The 14,777-nt window shown below is 52.6% G+C and overlaps 2 protein-coding genes across 2 annotated transcripts; one reads left to right on the top strand and one right to left on the bottom strand.

The window, feature by feature from the left end:
* The first annotated feature begins 134 nt into the window (after positions 1-134).
* On the top strand, positions 135-2,572 carry CDCA3 (cell division cycle associated 3). The gene is given in 6 exon segments (XM_039560536.1): positions 135-291; positions 365-494; positions 578-600; positions 602-782; positions 1,670-1,791; positions 2,168-2,572. Coding segments are annotated over 6 exon segments (711 nt in total). The 5' UTR covers positions 135-177; the 3' UTR covers positions 2,309-2,572.
* A 693-nt stretch (positions 2,573-3,265) lies between these two features.
* On the bottom strand, positions 3,266-13,844 carry GNB3 (G protein subunit beta 3). Its single transcript, XM_010396114.4, has 10 exons — positions 13,521-13,844; positions 8,824-8,925; positions 8,263-8,301; positions 8,007-8,113; positions 7,832-7,895; positions 7,554-7,716; positions 7,387-7,453; positions 6,257-6,458; positions 5,056-5,272; positions 3,266-4,232 (listed from the first exon to the last, which is right to left on the bottom strand). Exons 2-10 carry the CDS (start codon positions 8,878-8,880, stop codon positions 4,126-4,128), a joined length of 1,023 nt encoding a protein of 340 aa, XP_010394416.1. The 5' UTR covers positions 8,881-8,925; positions 13,521-13,844; the 3' UTR covers positions 3,266-4,125.
* Positions 13,845-14,777: the final 933 nt, after the last annotated feature.

Genomic DNA, 14,777 nt, shown 5'->3' with positions numbered 1-14,777 from the left:
GGCGGGACGTGACGGGCGGGGACTGCGGGGCCGACGAACTGGCGGGGCGGGGGGACGGGCGTGGCGCCGCGAGCCTCGCCCCCGCAGGGCGACCAATGGGCGGCGGCACCGCCCGGCGCGCGGGAGATTTGAACGGCGCGTCCGGCGGGGCAGGGGCGCAGCGCGGCCGCCGCCGCCATGGGGGCCTCCGGCAGTGCCCCCGCCACCCCGGGCGCGCCCTGCAACAAGCACCTGGCGCACGTCAGCGACCCCCGCTCCCCCACCGCCGGCATCCTCCGCACCCCCATCGAGGTAGGGGCCCTCCCGCCGCCGCTTCCCCTTGTGTGGCTCCGGCCCACCGCCTCCACGGCTGCCCTCTCCGCAGGTGGTGAGCTCCCCGGCGGGCAGCCCGCAGCCCAGCCCCGCCGAACCGCCGGCGGGCACCGGCCAGGAGCGGGACCCACGGTCGCCCACGCCTGGCATCTCCCGCACGCCCATGAGAGCCGTGTCGAGTGGTGAGTGAGGCCGCCGTGGCGGTGGGCGGGTTGAGGGGCTGCCCGACTCAGAGGCTCACCCCGTCCCCCTCCGTTCCCGGCAGACAGCGTGGACCGCCTGGTGAAGGCAGCTCAGCGAGGCCTTCAGGGCCGAGGCCGCGGTCCCGGAGCCGGCGCCTCCGGGAGCGGCCGGCCCCGCCGAGGAGCCGGCCCGGCGGAGCTCCCCGCCCGCGGGCGGAGGCGTGGAGAGGCCGCCCTCTCCCAGCACGGCCCGGCCCGGCCGCCCTGCCGGGCACGGCTTCTCCTCGGGTAAGTGCCGGGTGTGGGGGTGGTGGGGCTCCCTGTGCCCGGAGAGCTGCGCGGTACGGGCCGTGAGCGAGTCGGGGCTCTCGGCATCCTCTGGTTGGGGTGCCTTCTCCAGGCTTGCTCCCCGACAGAGCTTGTCCCGATCCCCCAGTTCGGCTGTGTTCCACCGCCTGAAGCTTCTCCAGCCGGGGCAACTGTTGTGTTACCGAACCCATTTCTGTCTAGAGTTGAGAAATTGTTTTCAGCCTGTATTCAAAACCAAGAGGTATATTACAATTTCTCCTTGGGAAGAGCTATGGAGCAAAGGTGGGAAGAACATCTCTGTGTTACGGCTGAGTGGTGCTGAGAGACTTAGATACAGACTGTGCTTCAGAGAGCTCTGTGCTGAGCACTGCTCCTAGGAGGAGTGGCTGAGAACTGGAACTGTTCAACCTGCAGAGGAAAATGCTAAGGGGGTATCTTATAAATACATATAAATACCTGAAGGAAGGGAGAGCCAGGCTCTTTTCAGTAGTGCCTGGTGATGGGACTAAAGGCAGTTAAGACAGAATGGGACACAGGAAGCTCCTGAACATCAGGAAACACGTTTTTTCACTGTGAGGGTGACCAAGCACTGGAGCAGGTTGCTCAGAGAGGTTGCAGAATCTCTATCCTTTGAGATATTCAAGAAACACCTAGACATGGTCCTGGACAATGGGCTCTAGGTGCTGGAGTAGGTTCTCTAGAGCTCACTTCCGACATCAACCTTTCTGTGATTCCTTTGCTTCAAAGCCCTTGGGTAAGTCTTTGCTATACAGGCAAGCAAAGTTCATAAAGGCCAGGAGGATTTTAAAATCCAGGACCTTCGAGCCTTGTCATGATGCCCTGGTGTGTTTCCTTTTGTCAACTAGTGAGCAAGCCCATAAGACACAAGCCCAACAACAAATTCATGGCAACATCTGGAGGAACTGGCCGCTCTCCCCTCAGCATTCTACGAGATGATAATTCTCCCAGTGCTCCTGCGCCTCGCCAGGTAAAGCTCAATGGGTCATACTGAGGGAGGGAGATTGAGCTGAAAAAAAAAGGCCAAATCCTTCAATTTCTGTATCTTGTAGGGTCCCAGTTTAGAATTGTGGCCTCCTAGGCCTGTGGAGACCAATAACTTCACAAATGTTTTTCTGTGGGTCAGTCTTGTCCCTAAATGCCTCCAAGTCTTGTTCAATGTCTATCTTTGGCCCTACCATGAAATTGCCCATTTCAGTGCTGTAGAAGAAAGTCACTCTTGTACATTGTCACAAGAGAGCCCAAGCTGAATGTCCTGAAAATAGGCTACATACTCTGCTGAGAATTACCTAACCTTCAATTAACTTGTGTTTTACACTCCGTGTTTGGGTTTTTTATTTCTCTAGGGCAAGAGGCACGTGTTGGGGGAGAACCCTGGGGAGAAGAAAGAAGTGACAGTGGATCTGAGCAGGAGCCTTAAATCTGGGAACTGTACTTGGAGTGACTTGAACAAAGAGAACCAACAGTGTCCTTTTGTGGAGAACTAGATGTTTCTTTTTTCAGGATCTTGCTGTAATTTGCTCCTGTGTTTTGAGAGTTTTCTAGTGGGGAGAAATTCTGCAATAGACTGAAACTCTGGAGCAGTGGTCACATTTCTCACCTATCCCTGCTGGGGAAAGGTCTCTCCCTCATCTTCCTAGCTTGTCATGTCTTATGTACAGCACAGACTTTGTCCCTTTTATTGTATATCAGCTGTATTGACTTTTCTGTAGAGTTTTTATCTCCAGTAAATAAATTTGTATTCAACTTTTGCTGACTGTATATCCTGATAGGACAGCAGGAGTCCTCTGCTTGCCCAGTACAATATTTTCTTTGGGAAAAGGGTTCAGGAACAAATAGTTCAGCCTTCCCTTAGTCTAAAACTGCACTGGCCCCTGCCTGTAGCATGCTGAAGGGTATGGCCTTGACTGCGTGTACAACAGCAGGGGCTGGGAAGCTGCAGCTCCCTCCAGGAAACTGATGTATATACAGTGTCACCTCTGGAGTTGTACTGCTCCTACACTGACCTGAAACTGAGTTGTGCAAGGGTCTGCTGTATAGGTGAGATCCAAAATAACATGAGATAGTTAGTACTGTCCATTAATATTGACCTTCTGTTGATAAGTTAGTAAACCTTGTTGATCTCCAGCTCTCCCTAGCAGAGCCTTGGCACTTTCAGGATCTTGCTCTGAGCCAACAAATGGAATAGGGGCTGAACAAAATGGCTGTGTCCTATAACTGAGCTAAAACATCCAAGATTCAAAAGGATGCTCTTTCAGCTTGCTCTCCCAGCTCCAGCCTCTTCTCAACCAAAACATGTGAGGAACACCCTCCCCTGGGGACTGTGAGCTAAAGCAAGGTCTGTGAATGAGGTGTTGACTGGTTGAGACCAGCAGGCAATACTCACAGGAAAGGAGTTATGTTTGCTGTAGCTCATTGCAATGCTGGAAAGAACACAGCCTGCAGTGCTTCTGTGAGCTTTCTTTATTTGCCTGGGCTATGAAGATCTAAACAGACTTGAAAACATGGGCTGATGGCTACTGGAGAGATAGGGTCATCACACAATGCAGGAGTGAGGCAAAGAGGGAAGGAACAGCAAGAAGCAGACAATAAATAAGAATAAATATAATAGTCCCTGATATCCTGGCAGGTCTGGAGGGCTACCTTTCTGCCATTTATGCATAGATAAGAACTTGAACTAAGAAAAGAATAAATATATTGCCTGGTATTCTGGCAGGTCTGACGGCTGCCTTTCCCCCCTTTATGCATAGATAAGACCCGAGCTAAGTGTTCCCCCATGGAACTGAGCCGAATTTACACTAGCTTTTTCTTTGAGCTGGTGCCATAGAAATCTCAAACTCAGTGTGTCTCTGGGGCTGTCTGCACGGATCTAGGACAGCTGCACAGAGGCGTTACGTAGAGTTAAATCAGGGAAGGATCTGAGTGTTGCATGAGGGGTCCTCTGAAGGAGGAGGATGGGTATCAGTGTAGGTAGAGGTGTCTGAAGGAAGGTGCAGGGTGTGTGAATTGTACTGTAAAGTCCTGAGACATAAAGACCAGGTCTTCAAGCCTGCACAAGGCTGGAAACTGCCAGGGCTGTTTAGAGGTGGAGAGAAGGGCCAGTGTGTGTGCTCCTCCTCCCCAGCTCCCCCTGCTTCTCCTCCCTGATCTCCTTTCCCTTTCATTCTGAGACTCCTACAAGTGACCTGTGTCTAGAGACAAGTGGGGGTGGTAGGTAGGTGTTGTGCTCATCTGATGATGCTGTTTGCATGGGCTCAGGCTGTGGGCCGTGCTTCTGCTGCTCTTTCCCTCTCTGCTGGCGTGCTCAGTTCCAAATCTTGAGGAAGCTGTCCCAGGAGCCAGTGGCAACAGCCATGCCGTCCGCCGTCACGCCCAGGCAGCTCACTCTGTTGTCGTGGCCAGAAAGGATTCCTGTTGTAGGAAAGAAGAGAGGTCAGGGAGAAAAGAGGGGCCAGTGAGAGGTGACAGGGTTGACCCTGCTGAGGACACACATCGCAGGCTGTGCCTACACGCTGTGTCTGGCCCTGTCTGTTCCTGCACCACCTGTTACAGTCACCACATGGCTAATAGGAACAAACATGCAGAAGAACTTCTGTGTGTGGTGTACAGCCACCACCCACAGGCCTGGCCAAAGGATTCTTGGGAAGGTATGGCTGGCTGAATCCTCATACAACTGCTTTCATCCTGGAGTGATGGTAGGACTAAGGTAGGAGGGGGTGCTTGTTGATAAGGCTGAGAAACAGCAGTGCTGTTGGTGGGCTGTGTTTCATGACTTTTCAGAGGATAGGGGCCAGATCAGGAAGAAAAATGTTGCATGTTCTGTGTATAAGCATCACAGAGTACCCAAAGATGTTGGATGGAAGCCCAGGTGCACACTTGGCTTGGTGCCTGGCCACCAAGTGGCACTGTGAGTACCTGGAACTGGCAAATGGCAGGCTAGGAGAAAGTAGGATATTCTGTTGGTGGTTGTGAGCAGTTTTAGCTGATAGGAGCCTTCTTGTCCCCCTTGAAACAATGTTGTTTAAAGGCTTGACTTCCTTAACATTAAAAACAGCAGCTCTTCTACACCAGCGAGAGTTGTCCTAGTTCTGGTGTGCTCCCTAAGTGCGAGAGAGCTCTGCTGGGTTTCAGTCAGTATGGCATGTGCTCTGGTTAGATAAAGTGTCTTTTCCTTGCCTTGGTAGGGACAGAGGCCCTGCAGGGAGGGAAAGAGGGACCTCACAGAGCCACTCACCCACACGCTCTCCTTTTAGGGAGTCCCAGATGTTGCAGTTGAAGTCATCATACCCAGCAAACAAGAGCCGCCCGCTGCGGGAGAGGGCGATGGAGGTGATTCCGCAGATGATGGTCTCGTGGGAGTACGTGATGAGCTCCTGGTCTGCCCGCAGGTCAAAGAGGCGGCAGGTGGCATCGTCAGAGCCGGTGCAGATGGCTTCTCCGTTAGGGAAGAACTGGGGAGGGCACACACCAGGTTTTAATGAGGTTTTCCTCAGATCCTGGTGGAATTCCTCAACTTGTCACCTCCCTGCTAACCACCAGGAAGCCACAGAGGCAGGAAAACCTGGTGGGACCAGACACTGGATCATAAAATTTGAGTCTGCTGAAGGGGGAGACTGATACTTCTCGTAAGGCTTAATAAATCCCTTCCACTCAAAGAAAACAAATGGCCTAAGGGCTAGAGCTGTTGCAAGACATCTCAGTGCTTTATTTTAACTCCAGCTGTTAGGTTGGGCTTTGACAAGTGTCCAACCATTATTCCCCATCTGAGTTTATTCCCCAGCTGCTATTCCCCTAGCATCATTCTGCCTACGAGAGCCTTCCTCTGTCTGATCCTCATATCCCAACCTTCTCATACATGTTTGTTTCCTGCAGCCTTGCTCTGAGCAGTAAAAAAAGGGTTCCTCGGGAGCAGGTACGGCAGAAAACCATGTGGCTGGCAAGGTAGCCACGGGACAACTGAGAGAGGTTTTACTGAAGTCAGTGGAGGGTGCTTAGAGCAGCAGAGTGCAGGAAGCTGGCAGGCTCATTTGATAAGCTACAAGGATCCCAAGTCCCCACCTCTTCTGTCCGGAGCTGATCTCAGCTGAGTTAGGTATTCCTGCTGCCTCACTTGTGTCTTGGGCCAGGGCTGCTGGAGCGTGCCTGAACCACAGTTCCCAGCAGCTGCTGTGAGCAGAGCTGAACCAGCACCTGTGTCAGGGTACTCAGCTCCACAGACCATGGTGGATGCTTTGGTGCCTGGGAAGACCCCTCCTCCAAATTTCAGTGAACTTGGGCCCTGCCTGCTTCGGCCTGGATCATGCGGCCAAGGTCTGAGACCCCTGTTACCCTTATGACTGTGACAGCTTCTTTCAACCTTGTTCCAAGGCTGTTTTGGAGCTGTTCCACCCCTCATTTTCCATGCCTCCCTACCACTGTGCAGACAGCATACGTACGGAGATGGCGTTGATGTCAGACTCATGCCCTGAGAAGGTCTGACGGCAGGAGCCCTCCCGCACATCCCACAGTTTGGCAGTAGCATCACAAGCCCCAGAGATGAAGAGTTTGAAGTCAGGGGAGACGGCCAAGCTCATGCAGTCTCCAGTGTGACCAATGAACACAGTCTTCTGCTGCCCCGTCTCAATGTCCCAGAGCGCGCTGCAGGAGGGGAGAGGAGAGGAGAGAAGGTCTCAGAGCCAGCTCAGGCAGAGCAGGCCTACAGCTGGGCTGAAGAGCTGTCCCACTCGCAGACAAAAGGAGGGAAGCCATGGCTACAGCACGGGAAAATGGGTGAGAGCATCCCTGGAGTCAGCTGTATAAAACAGGAGATATCTTCACAGCTGTTGTTGGCAATACCTTTGCCAAAGCAGAGTTAGACTAAGGCTGGGGGTGTGTGAGGTTTGGCATATTCCCAGAAGTGTAACAGCTGAAGGGAATACTGAGAGACGGTAAGAGAGACACAAACACAAGACAGACATAAAAAATAGCAAACAGCTGAAAAAGGTCTGCTGTGTCCATGCTCGTAAGATGCAAAGCTCTTGTTCAATGGGATCCCACGCCACAGCTGGGCAAACGAGCCCTGTGTAATCCTGATCTCTGACGGAAATGCCACCTGTCCTTGGTCAAAAGCTTCTTCCAAAGCAGGTGTTGGGATGGGGTGGGGTGAATAAAGATTCAGGACTGTTCAGAGGCACAGCACAGTGAGCCCTGAGAACCAGGAACAAAAGGATCCAGGCACTGTCTCTGCAGGTGTCCCTTGCACAGAGGGCAAGGCTTGAGAAGTGGAGAACGTATGTGTGCTGCACATAAAATTAAAACACTTTCTGTCCTGGTATAAATGACTCTGTTCTTTGTGAGAGCTGATGACATGGTCCCTACTGCTTGACTTAGCCTCAGCTGGGAAAAGAAGCATCTGTTCTGCCAAGGGAGGAAGAACGGATCAGGCTTCCTAAGGTGCTCCATGTGGCCTCCCCATGTAGGAGCAATTCTTCCTTAGAGAGTGGACTGCTGCAGAGCAGAAGGACTGCACTTGTTGCTGTGCTAAGAGCAGAGGTCATTCCACTAGGATGCAGAAGGGAGCACTCACCATGTGGTATCTCCAGAGCTAGTCACAATATTGTTGTCATCAAGAAATCGGCAACAGGAGAGGTATCCTGGGAAGCAGGAACAAGCAAATATGAGAAAAGGGGCAGGGATAGAAGGGTGAAGTTTGGAAGCAGGGGGCACCCAGTTGCAGGCAGGCAGTGCACACACCTGTATGGGCTGAGAGCTCCCTGCTCACTTTGACGTTGCCTTCACGAGACTTGAGGCTGTAGATGGAGCACATGTTGTCAAGGCCTCCACAGGCCACAAAATTGCCAGAGGGGGCATAGGCACAGGTCATGACCCAGGAGGAACGAAGAGGGATGGCATGAACCTGGGGTGACCAGAAACTGTGTCAAGACTCTTGGCAGCAGAAAGAACAGGTTGAGGGCAACCAGCTCTGAGGGGACCCACTCCAGCATCCCAGTTTGCAGCCACCTGATTCCTACCTTGTTAGTTGTGTATGTGTCCCACACGATCAGTTTCCCATCTTGTGAGGCACTGACCATGAGTCTGTGAGAAAGGAACAAGATCATGTTAGTAGCTCTCTTCCCATCAGAGCCTTCCTGCCCGTCACACCCACATGCTGTCCTGCACCAAGCAGATCAGCAGCAGCGCTCTCACTTGGAGTCTGTGGACCAGTGCAAGGCATAGATCTTGGCCAGGTGTCCCCGCAGGGTCCTTCGGGTCCGCATCTGGATTTGTCCAACAGGGTCCACTCCAGACACAATCTGAAGAAAGAGTGGCAGGAGAGCAAGAATTTATCCTGGACTATCAGGAGCTTTACTGCTTTCCACATCTCTGCCTCCTAACTCCTTCCTGAGTGGACAAAAGCCCCCTCAGAGTGGTGGTAGCTTGCCCAGCCAGCCCTGTCCCTCACCTGAGCAAGCGTTGTGTCTGCACAGGCTTTCCGGGCATCCTGCAGAAGAGACAAGAGCAGATGAGACATGTGCAGAAGGCAATGCCAAGTGAAACTTGGGGTCATAGTCTGAGGGCTACTAGAAGTAGGAACTATGGCTTTGCTTTGTTTGGATTGTGGCCAGCCCAGGCGGATCCTGGTCTGTGATTAGGGCACCTTAACAGCAGTCAAATGTCAGGAAGGTAAGCCAAAATTTGCTCAGCATCCAGTTCACTATGCTACACCCTTTCCATAGACCCTCCCACCTGACAGAACACCAGCTGTCTCACAGACAGAGGAGATCCTGGGGCTTCACTACACTCGTGGGACCCCTGTTCCCTCTTCTCTTGCTTCCCCTACCACTCGTCCCCCCACCATGGTGTGAAGATCTCCATTAGTGTTTAAAGGGCTGTGGAGAACTGCAGAGTGCTCCAAGTATGTAGATGGAGAAAGCCCAGCTCCAGTTTGTGGCTGAAGAGGAAGGTCTAGGCATGCAGTGGGGGTGTAGAGATGCTCTCAGCAGTTTCGTGACTGTTGCATTACCGCAATCTGCTTCTTCAGCTGCTCAGCCTCCTGCTTCATCTGTTCCATTTCCCCCATCTTTCTGACCTAGGGGTGGCTCCTCCACGTGGGGCAGCCTTGGTTCTGGGGAGACAAATCAAACGAGAGAGGTGTGAGTTAGATAGGACACTAATGCTCAGTTATGGAAGTGTAGGTGTCTCTGATAAAGGATTAGTGATCATTTCTTGGCTGAATGCTCGGTAATGTCGTGCTGTATCTGGCCACAGCCCTTAGCATTTGGGAAGATTGTGCTGGGCCTGGTCAAAGGTCTGTTTTGTCTTGGATCCTGCTTACACATACACATGCAGAAGCTGAAGAACTCCAGAGCCTCTTGCTGAGGTTTTGGCCACACCTGTCCCCTCATTTTTAACCTCTCCATTCCAAGCCCTGGGTCCTCTTCATTGGCTTCTCCCTGTTCATGGCCAAGCTGCCCATCTCAGCTCCAGAGGAGGAAACTTGATGGGGGGAGCCCATTGGCTATCTCCTACTGTTTGTCCTAGGCAAGGCCTCACCAGGCAGGACCCACCAACTCTCTGACCACCAAGGAAATCTATGGGGCTGTTGAGGTCCTCTCTCAGGGTTCCCTTCTAGTTTCAAAAACCAAACCAAACGAAAACCAAACCAACCAGCCAACAAACAAACCAAAATAAAATAAAAAGGAAGGTGGGTGTCTAGGGAAGGATCTAAGAACAACATAATAGTGGTACTTCTCCTACTTGCCCAGCCTCAGCTTTTCACTGACGTCCAAAGCGAGAGCAGCATTACTGTATGCAAGTCCTTGATGGACTTTTCTTCTGTGCCCTCGTCCCCACCATCTTTGTGCCCATGCCAAGTTTAGCCTCCTCAGTACCCCATGACGATGACTTCCACAGCTGGGTGGCAGACTCTGCAAAGAATTTCCTGCTTCTATCACTTCCCGGTGGCACTAGTTCCACTTGACAGTAGCTATATTTTGAGTTGGAAGAATCAGCAAATAACTGGTCTCTATTCACCTCTGCACCCCTCCATATTTTATACATCTTTGTCATATACCCATCTCTTTTCTAGACTGCAGAGCACACTTAGTCACTCCTCCCGTGTAAGCTGTTACGTCCTATTACTTCTGTTGTTCTGTGAGCTTTTTGCAGTTGTTTACAGAATAAAGATTATATGGTTTTTGCTGGGAGAGCAGGGAACCAGAACTGTAATCCATATTCAAGATGCAGGTGCACTGTATCATTATACAACATCTCTCTTTTGTTCTCTCTTTATTGTTATGTGCGCTTAAATCTTCACCAGTGATTCCAGCATCTCCCACTTTTGTAGACAAACGTGATCTTTAATTGCTCCAACATTTCCCCTGGATAGATGTGAGTGTCCAGATATGCTCCATGTGTTGTCCAAGAAATGTTCCAGCAGCATCTGCAGAATTTCTCCTAGTCCCTGAGGGTCACATCAGCTCCACCCGTGTTGCCTGAAGGCCTCATTTCCTCTGGTCAGTGAGGCTTTGGGTCCTTCCATACCAGGCTTGCTCTCTTGCTGTGGGCAAGCACATCCAGACAGTTCCCAAGTCCCACCTTTGCTTGCTGCTTGAGAGAGCACTTTGAGTTTCCCTTAAGAATTCCTTCCCTTGAATGTCTCCATGGCTTTCCTTTGATCCCCCAGGCACAGTGAGTTTTCACTTGTTCAAAGATTCCTGAGGCATGGCTTTGAGTGTAAGAAAGAGAAGGAGACACAGGTTTTCCCTAGCTCCTGGGAGGCTATCCCAGCAGGAGGCTATTTCAGGATGTATTTTGCAGAGAGAGAGTTGTGCCTGCTGCCTGCAAGGCTGGATAGAGCCACAGCACTGCTGACTCTTCCCTGCTCACTGCCCATGCACGGGATGTGGCTGCCAGCCCCAGCAAATGGTGAGGGAGCAGGAGGGCAGCCCGGGGCAGCACTGTCAGGGCCCAGAGGAACATGCCACAGCCATGGCCTGGGGCTGCCAGCCTCAGCTGCACTGAAGGATAGGAACAGACCAGCACCCAAGCTGGGGCCATGCCACTGGTTTCCTCTCTCCTTCCAACACAGCAGCAGTGAGAGGGGCTCCTCGCAGCAAGGCTGCACAGCTGCACCTCATCGAGTGACCCTGGCCATGAAAGCCCACCTTCATGCCCTTCCCCTCTGGGAAAGGGCTGGCATTCCACTCCACCTCTCAGCTGACTGACAGAGTGGGGAGATGCTAGGGAAGGCCTTGCGGCTTTCAGTCAGAAGCTGCACATCCTCCTTATCCTGTGATGTTTGCCCCTCAGTTTCAGTGTACAGTCAGGCTGCAGGACTCCATCCAGCTCTGGTCACAGCCTACAGCACACCAAGTGGCACACCTGAACTTCCAGCCACCCCATGCAGCCAACCCTACCATTGCAGCCCACACTTTGTCCTTTTCCAGTGTTCCTTAGGACTGATCCATCAATCCTAAGCACTGGATTTCATTTTCCTGCTAGGTAACCTCTTCCCTCTGACTCTCTCCTTCCAGCCTCCTTTGCTTGGTTCCCAAGTTCTTCAGGCTGTTATTTCATACACCCTTGGCTATCTGAGATCATTGTCCACCTGCCTGCCCTAACTTGTCTTTGTAGACTTCTGGTTTTGCCCACCCAGACTTGCATAGAGATGGGAACCTTGTTCCCCCTTCCTTCCAATTTCTGCTCCAGGTGAAGCTGGCTGTAGGTGTCCTCCTCATTACCCATCAGATCCCGGTCTTCCTTTCATTGCTCCTGCTTTTTTACCACTCTCTTCCCTTCTCCAGCTGTTTCTCAACTCTGGCACTAGCATGGGAATGCCAATTCACTGCTCTGTGAACATTGCATCACCCTGCACAACCAGATGAGGGGCTTTCGGAGCCATAGGCAGATCAAACGGCAGGGGCAGGATGTCGAGGACGGATAAAAAGGGCTAAATATAGAGAAGGTGCAGCTCAGGATTCTGTCTGAACCTTTAAATCCCTCTGAGGGAACACTCTAAATGAAGTTGGGAATTGTTCTCAGTCTCAGAAGCACAAGGAGCCACAGATGAGTGATAATAGCTCCATCTTTCCCTGTCACCTCCATCCGTCACATCCCAATGCAATTTGTGGAGAGCGAGTTACCCGATCCCCAGCGTAGTGCAGCTGCCTTCCAGGAGGACCAGGGCAGGTGTGCAAAAGAGCAGCTCATTATGGTCATGTAAATTTAGGGCAGGAAATGGGAGGAACAAAATGGGGGAAGAACAGAGGAAAGGGAAATGGGGTTTCCTCCTTGACCAGCAGGACCTTAGGGATACACATTTCTTGTGGATCTAAGGATCAGCTCACAGTTGCTCATGGTGGGTGCCCAGGCTAGTTTTAATGGGAAAGGCTTCTAAATGGTGCACCCGTGGTGCTTTCTGGAAGTAAGGGCTCTTTCCAGTGAATGCTAAGCAGTAGAGGAAACCAAGTCCTTAGGTGCCTTTGAAAAAAGCAATTCACAACCCCCAGCACAGCTACTGACAGGAGGACCTTGGCACCAGCACTGTTCCAGCATTGCACCTCCTGCAAGCATCACCAAGGAGCAAGCACGGCACAGCCAAACAGAGCCTGGGCTTGGTCAGTTCATGCCAGCCCTGTTCTGAGCTCAGCCTTAGCTGTGTTCATCCAGTTCACAGCTCTTGGCTTTTGAAATCACGTTTCATTTCTTCTGCTCTCCAACATGACAGTTCTTTCCCCTCCTGCTTTTTCTAACGAAATTCCTGCTGCAGCACTCCTGTCTTGTGGGCAACCAAACCCATCCTGAGTCCTTCAGTGTCTGCTCATAGCAGATGGAATGCCTCCTACTGTGGTGCAGGACGGAGGGGGATCTGGAATCATTCATCTTCTGCCTTTTGCTGCCACACCCTGACTGTTCAGAGCAGCGGCCAAATCCCTTGCACCATGCCATGGAGGTGGCCCAGCTTGCTCCCTGGGGGCTGTCCCTCTGAGTCACCTGCATCACTCCCTGGTGGGGATAAGGGTGCAAGTAATGGGTGGGAAAAAGAGGGAAGGTGGACCCTCTTATCTGTTCCTGGGTAGCTTCCCCCACACTGAGGAAGGAGTGGTCGCTCTCTGAAATGTTGGGAGAGGGCTGTGAATGAAAAAGGTGCAAGAAGGACTCAGTATGAATAGGCAGTGTCCCTGGGTCTCTGTGTAATCCCTGACTAGCTTCCCAGGCTCGCCCTGGTGACCCTGGGCTCCTTGCAGAGCCGGATACAGAGATGATCCCTCTCTCCTGTGATGGAGATCAAAGGTCAGGGTAAAATTACCCTGCTCTGCTCCTTGCTTTCCGAGGGCTCCTTCTCCACCCAGAACAGCAGCCAGCTGCAAGGAGGTGTGCACAGGGCGCACTGGGAGCGCAGGGCTGTGTACCAGCAGTGAGTGCCAGGTCGCTCAGGGGAGGTGTTACCCTCCCGCTCCAGTCTGGAAACTGGTGAGATTTACCTGCCAAGTGGAGAACAAGGAACCCCATCCCAGTGCAAAGCCCCCTCACCACTGTAAAGACACCTCAGTGCTAACCCCAACTCCTTTCCCACTGTGATCTTACCCTCCCTCATCCTCTGATGGGATGAGCCCTTGTTCATCAGGATCCTCCCCTCAGAATCACTCCAAGAAACTCAGCATACCAAATGCCAGATTCACCAAGGTGACCTCAGGCATCGCAAGGCAGTAAACTTACCGGGACCTGTGCAGCAAGGTGGGTTGCAGTCCCCTCTGGATGGGACCCTCACAGCCTGCTTCCCTTGCCGAGAATGGCTCCTCGCTGCCCAGAAGCTCCTTGTACCTCTGCAGTCTCCAGTCAGTCTCGTTTGTCCACCCAGCAAGTCCCCTGCTCCCTCTCTGCTCCTCAGCCTCTCCCAGGACTGATCTCCCCATGGGGAGCTGGAAGGCTGTGGACGGGAGGGGTTGGGGGAGGGCTGATTCCAGGAGCAGCGTCAGGCAAATTAAATCAGACACCAGAGACTTGGGGAAATCGGATTGGGACGTAATGCAAAGCAGGTGGATGGGGAGGGGTGAAAAGAGAGAGTAGCACACTGCTCCTGAAGGGAAAGAAACAATCCTGGGCGGATTTGACTCCCTCTGTTTATATCAGCAACAAACTAATAAAGTGAAGATTAGCCAGAACACGCTAGGATTATCAGCCACCAGGGCAGGGCTTGCTGTACCTCACAGCCACAGGAATTCCTGCTTTCCCAGGGACAGCATGCCACTTGTGTCCTGGGCTGGGCAGAAAGAGGAATGATGCCACCACAGAGGGCTTGCAAAGGGAAAACCAATGGCACGGCCACCACACCCACTCTCAGCTGCAAACGGGGCTCTGGATGGGGAAAACAGAACTGGGCATAGGGGCCAGGGGTGGCAAAAGATTTGGTGGCATGCCTTTTGGCAGCCACTTTAGTGGGATGCTGCGAGGGGATTATCTTGGCCTCAATCTCTTTTAATCTCTCCTGCAGCTTTGGCCCAAGCCCGAGATAAATACCTTTTAACGGATCTCATCTGACGTCAGGAGGCCATCAGTCTAATCACCCAGGCCACCTTTGGGCAAAGCAAGCCAGAGATGTGGACACTGGCCCCTCAGGCCCCAACATGTCCTCATCAAACAGAAACCACCCAGCACTCCCCCCACAAATCATCGGGATGGACCTGTGAGTGCTGGGATGTGACAGGCCCCTTGCCAGGGAGAGGGAATTTGAAATGCACACACTCAAAGTCTTTCCTGTGACCCTGGGGAGGACGGGAAGCAAAAAGGGGTGCCAACACAGGTTTCCCCAAGCTTGGTGCTAAGAAGTGTCAGGATTCAGGCTGAGGAAAGACTTCCCCTTCCATGGAGCAGGGGCCCTGTGCCAACAGTGACAAGAGGATCCACCTACCTACCTCTTACACCACTGGCCCTGCCTCTACAGATTTCTTCCACTTGAACTGCACTTGGGGTCTC

This window comes from Corvus cornix, chromosome 1 (genome assembly GCF_000738735.6).
Source record: "Corvus cornix cornix isolate S_Up_H32 chromosome 1, ASM73873v5, whole genome shotgun sequence".
Lineage (NCBI taxonomy): Eukaryota > Metazoa > Chordata > Aves > Passeriformes > Corvidae > Corvus > Corvus cornix.
This window is presented reverse-complemented; position numbering and strand designations above follow the sequence as displayed.

Coding starts and splice junctions, on each gene's coding strand:
- GNB3 (XM_010396114.4), bottom strand. CDS start 8,880: ATGGGGGAAATGGAACAGATGAAGCAGGAGGCTGAGCAGCTGAAGAAG. Junction 7,896..8,006: donor CACTGGTCCACAGACTCCAA/GTGAGAGCGCTG, acceptor CCTTTCTCACAG/ACTCATGGTCAGTGCCTCAC. Junction 5,273..6,256: donor CTGACATCAACGCCATCTCC/GTACGTATGCTG, acceptor TGCCCTCCCCAG/TTCTTCCCTAACGGAGAAGC.